Source organism: Phaethon lepturus, unplaced genomic scaffold (assembly GCF_000687285.1).
Source record: "Phaethon lepturus isolate BGI_N335 unplaced genomic scaffold, ASM68728v1 scaffold20327, whole genome shotgun sequence".
NCBI classification, from domain to species: domain Eukaryota; kingdom Metazoa; phylum Chordata; class Aves; order Phaethontiformes; family Phaethontidae; genus Phaethon; species Phaethon lepturus.
Genome location: NW_010552776.1, coordinates 24,788 through 30,178, shown reverse-complemented (window position 1 = coordinate 30,178; position 5,391 = coordinate 24,788). Strand labels below are relative to the sequence as shown.

Genomic DNA, 5,391 nt, shown 5'->3' with positions numbered 1-5,391 from the left:
GAGCCCAGCCAGCCCGGCTAAACCACCGTGGCTGTCCCTGGCCAAGAAGAAAGCCAAAGCGTGGAGTGAAATGCCCCAGATTGTACAATAGCAAATGGCATGAGCATCCTTCTTTGTATTGCCAATAGCTGTGTTAACTCCATTTAATCCCTTCTTTACTGTGACCATTTTTTTGAGAAATACGAGCCTTAAAACTTTTGATCAGACTGTTGTATGTAAATACACAGTGAAGAAATGCCATTGAAGGCTTAATTTGAAGTATTAGGAAGCTGAGCATTTCCTACTTCCAAATACTAGGAAAACTTGATCAATTTGTTCTACCTTTACACGCCTCACAGTGATGCTCTAAGAAGACTTGCTTCAGGCTTTTGAAACATTTCCCTTGCAAAATATCTTTTTAAAGTTTCCGCAGACCATACAGTATTTTGTGCAGTGTGGCTTTGGCTAAGAAATTAATGTATGCTATAAAATAGATACAATGCTGGGCACTGACACATCGTGACTCATGGGTATTGATGTCATCACACTTCTTTCTCTAATGCTCTGGGATGGACAGCCTGACTTTGCTTCTGATTGTTAATGGATTTGTTTTGTGGTAGCTATGTGATCTAAAGGGCATTGTGAGTTGGAGTAATTCTGGCTTTTGCGTGGTTTGAAGTCACAGCGCTGTGGGTCTTGTGCTTTGCTCATTGATGCCTGCTGGAATGGCCCAGAGCCACACACCTGTTCTCTCCCATGCACTGGAAAACCACGACACTCTAGCATATGCTCTGCTTTTGGTTACACCTTTGGAAATCTGGGATAATTTGGGCATTCTACCAAAAAAAAACCCCCCCGACTTGTCTTTAATTGTGGCAAATAGTGATTCATTTTTTGTGAGATTCCTCAGCCAATTGTCTCTCTTAAAGAGTGAGTGAGTGATGGGAACTATTTGCTACCTAGAAGGTGGCATCTTGTTTTCAACAAATGCCCCTCTACTCTCCATGTTCATGTGGATGTGCATTTAGTCAGTTGTATTTAATATTAGTGATAAAAGGGGCATCTGCTTTCCTTCTTGCCTCATCAGTCTTTAACCAGTAACTCAACATCAGTCTGAGAATGTGCAGCTGGGAAAGGATTATTCTCTCAGGGCCTGGCCTTGCATTCACTTAAGTTGGCAGAAGTTTTGCTATTGACTTTGAAGGAAGCAGACATTTGAAAAAGAAGCTTTGTAAAGTGATGTTAGTGGCTTAAGTGGCAGTGGCACTTACCGGTCCTTTTCAGTTTTTGCAGCATTGCACATTTATTGCACATTTTTTGTTTACAGTCAGCACAAAATTTGAAGGCTGACTTGGCTGATGGACAGTTTTTAGCTGGAAAGTTGGTAGATATTTTTAAGGAAAATATTATCTGTTGATAGGATTAACTGCAAAACAAAATATTTTGTTTCAGATCAGCTCCAGCAAGACTTTAATCTTCCAGTCTTGGCCTGAATTTACTATGTAGCTCTTGCAATTTGAAAACAGAATTAATTAGGAGCTAGACTGTGAGTTTTTTATATAGGTGAAAATTTACTCACCCACGTAGGCTCCCTGAAGCTATAGATACTGTTCATTTTGTACTAACAAACACCAGAAAGAGTAAGAGTTTCACATTGGTTTGGTAATCTATGCCTATTTTCCTACTTGTTTTTCTCTATTTTAGGAAGCATATCTTCTCTTACGAAGAACTGAAGCATTTGTATTTCTCTGAAACTTTTGGGTGTAATGTAAATGAACATACTCAACTGCGATTCCTGAAGTTTTGTACAGCTGCCATCCCATCACAAACTTACTGGCCCTTTGTAAAATATGTGCATGTCTATATTCAGCAAACTCTCTTCTCTTTTTATTAGTGTGGATTGTGAACCTTCACCCAAAGTACTGCAAATGATACTATAATCTCTCTTTCCCTGTGTTTGCTTTTGATCTAATATTGTTTCTATCTTTTATATTTGGTATGTATATATGTTTTTGTAATCCTTGTCTTGAAGGAACCCCTTTTGTATTCCATTCCCGTAATTTGGTTTATGATTAAATGCCGTTGCCAGTGATGATGATATAATTCCTGGGAAGAGTGATACATGACTCTCATTCATTAAGGAAAAAAATAAAAAGAGGTCAATATAGTCTCTCTATATGGATATGCTGCATAGATCTTGCTCTGAGATGATTTTGTGTGGCCTATAACTGATCAACACAGCTAGTCGGACTAATGAACTTTTCTAAATCTAGCTCTTTAAAAGTTTAAAACATCACCAGACAGCTGATGGCTCTCCTTTTGTTTTGGAGTTATTGCTCCTTCAGTAGCCTTGAAGGCTAGCACTTGTGGTTGCAGGAAGCCTTGTAAATACTCGTTTGAATGAGTATTGGTATTGCTAGCCAGCTGCTGTAAGGCATTTTGGAGTTGCTTTAAAAAAGCAGAAAAACACCTGGGAATCATGTGATGTTACATTTGAAATGTATTTGCCTTCCAGATTTCTGAAAATAACATTTTCAAGTTTCTCTCTGCAACCAAGAGAACAAAAAGCATGTAGAGAAAAAATCAAAGCTGAGTCTCATGTCATCACAAGAGTTTAGAAGATGGGCCTTTAAGATAAACATTGCAATATCAGTGATTTATTGATGCATTTATAGAAGTTGGTAGCTCTATTAGCATGATGGTGATTTCCTGTTGTCCTAGTGTAGTTTTCAGGTCTTCGATCAGTGCAAATAACTAATATAATAAGCTCGTTATTTGTAGACACGGTTACTGTCTTTGAAAATAAGCTGTCTCAAAGTGCAGAGTTCATTGCAGAATGTCACTGTGAGGTTTTATGGCTCAGGATCTTTAGTGGAGGATGTAGAAAGCTGTCCCTGAAATTCCCTGTGCGCAGTAGAGCGACTGGGGTTTCAGCTGACTTTGGTGACAGCAGAGGGTGCTGGTGCCATCCCCGAGGAGCACCGAAGGGTTCTCGGTGCTACAGAAAGACTTCAGTTGCATTTATATGTGTGCTGTTACAGTAAGGAGCCTGGACGCTTTCATTAATGTAGAGAATTACGCATTATGCCATTAATGCAGAGAGGTCTGAAAGAGAGGTGTGTTTCTATTTCTGATTTGATGGAAATTTTGGAGCTATGAAGTATGGAAAACAACCTTTACCTTGTTGTTACAAGAAGCCCTTGAGAACTGGTGATGACGATGGGGAAAGGTAGGTTACATGGTGAATTCAGTCCTGCAGTGGGGCTGTGCGGGAAGATAGGTGAAGGTGTCCAAAAAGAGCATTGCAGTTTGGCATTTTAACTCTGCTGCTTAGAACAACTGCTGCCTGGCTAGAGGTTGATCATCCCAGCCAGATGTAGAACCTGATGATTTTACAGAAGAGATTAGAGAGACAAACAGCAACTTGGCATGCACCTAGCTGTAATCACAGAGATTCCTTTTGCTGTAACAGTGAGTGGTAAAGACTTGGGCTAAAAGGGAATCTGTTACATTATCATCCAGCTGGGAATCTACTTGCAATTAAGTGGGTTTGTGGACCAGAGGGAATGAGTCGGTTTAAATGAGGGAAAAAGACTCCAAAATTTCCAAAGCTACAGACTTTGGCTCTAGCACAACTTTGACAACACATTTATTACGAGAATCTTGTGTACACATCTCCTTAAATAGTCCCAAAGAATAAATTCTAAAATTCAGATATAACTGAGGAGTCAATGCTCGTTTCCATTACCATACTTAGGCGGAAGGTCTAAGTGAGGAAAGGCTAACCATACTGAAATCACTAAACACCCTTAAGCATGACCTTTTTGTGTTAGAAAGTTTGGCTAGAGAGAGCCCCCCCTAACTAGTATTACAGTATGTCTTTGTAAGTGCTGTAGTCTAAAATATTAGATGCAATTTGTTTTGAAGTATTACAGTAGAAGTTCTCGGCTTAGAAAAGCTGCAATTCCTGACTTTGTACCACCTGCTCTGTTAAGTGCTTTTGAGATCAATACAGGAAAGACATTAGCCTGTGAAGATACTTTGTCCTTTAGAACTGCTACTGGAAGGTGATACATTTGAAGGATACTGGTAATGAGAGATGTGATTAGCAGCCTAATAAATAAGGCAAACATCTCTCTTTGCCTTTTTCTCCAGTGTGTGTTAGCCTACCTATGTTTTTGTTAGAGATTTATCCTGGTTATAAGATTTGACAAACTTGTCTCATCAACCGTCACCAGAATGTTAGTGATGATAATGTGGAACCTCTCTTTGGGGAATCTGAGCATCTGTTTAGGATTCTGACCTTGATTTCTTGCTTGCTGTAGTTGTTGCATTCTGTCTTCTCTATGTTGTCAGGAAGTATTGCACCCGAAGCGTCCGTATTTGTTACAGGCTATTGTGGTTACGGTCGGGGTTAGTTCTTGGTTCACAGGTTGACCGAAACCTCTGTTTTTCATTGAAAATGTTTTTAATGTCTTCTATGGAAGCAGGCAGGTGACACGAAACTGTAAATTCTGAACTTGGAACACGAAACCATGCACCTGCACAGAACAGAAAGGTTGCTCAGGTATTTCCAGCTGGATGGATGAAAGGGCATGGCTGGATGAAGGTGAATGACTAGGGAAGAATGATAGTTCAAGTTGAGAAACAAAAGGCTTAGAGTGGAAAGCTACACTTCACATTACTTTTCCAGAGTGAGATGTGTCTAAGTCCAAGGAGAGGTATTGGAAGAGGCCTGTAAGTAGCGAAGCTCTTCATGCATCTCCTATGAGGAAGCAGAACTTTGTATATTCTTGTGAAAGAATGGAAATACATCAGAGATGCCCACTGCCATCCACAGCTTTTTTTTTTCTTCTTTAATTTGATGCAGTCCATACATTTTCACTTTATTTGGTCCAGGAGAGGTAACACTTTGTTACCGGACCTCATTCCTTACTCTGAACCACATTCAGCAGGGGAGCACCTTGACTGCACTGCAAATCAAAGCATGTTGTGACCTGCTGGTCAAGTCCGCAGCAGTGCAGCCCTTTAAACGGAACTGCTGTATGATCTGTGTGTTAAAAATGCAGCTTCTCAGAAGTGAGCTAAGCCAAAGTTTAGCAGCTTCCCCTGACTTGAGGGGCAGATTATTGACTATGGAAAATGTGAGATGCTATTATTATTCTTATTGTGCTAGGAGAGATTTAAAAATAAGCTAGTTTAATAGCTGTTTATTACAGGCAGTTAAAAGAAGAAAAATATAGAGGCGGATTATCTAAACAGGATTTTTAACTGTCAATTCTTAGAGTGATCTATAAACCAAGTTAGTGCCTAAACAAGAAACAGGTATGAAAATGGCTGAGGCGTGGGGTATTTAGTTGATATAATTTTGTGTGATGTAGAAATGAAAAGGCAGCAAGAAGGGATTGATTG

At 39.7% G+C, this 5,391-nt stretch overlaps 1 protein-coding gene across 1 annotated transcript in view; it reads left to right on the top strand.

Moving 5' to 3' along the window:
* Positions 1 to 91, top strand: part of KIAA1210 (KIAA1210 ortholog) — a 27,147-nt gene extending 27,056 nt beyond the window's left edge. The window contains exon 11 of the mRNA XM_010291333.1: positions 9 to 91. Coding sequence (XP_010289635.1) covers positions 9 to 91 — 83 coding nt within the window. The remainder of the gene's footprint in view (positions 1 to 8) is intronic.
* Positions 92 to 5,391: the final 5,300 nt, after the last annotated feature.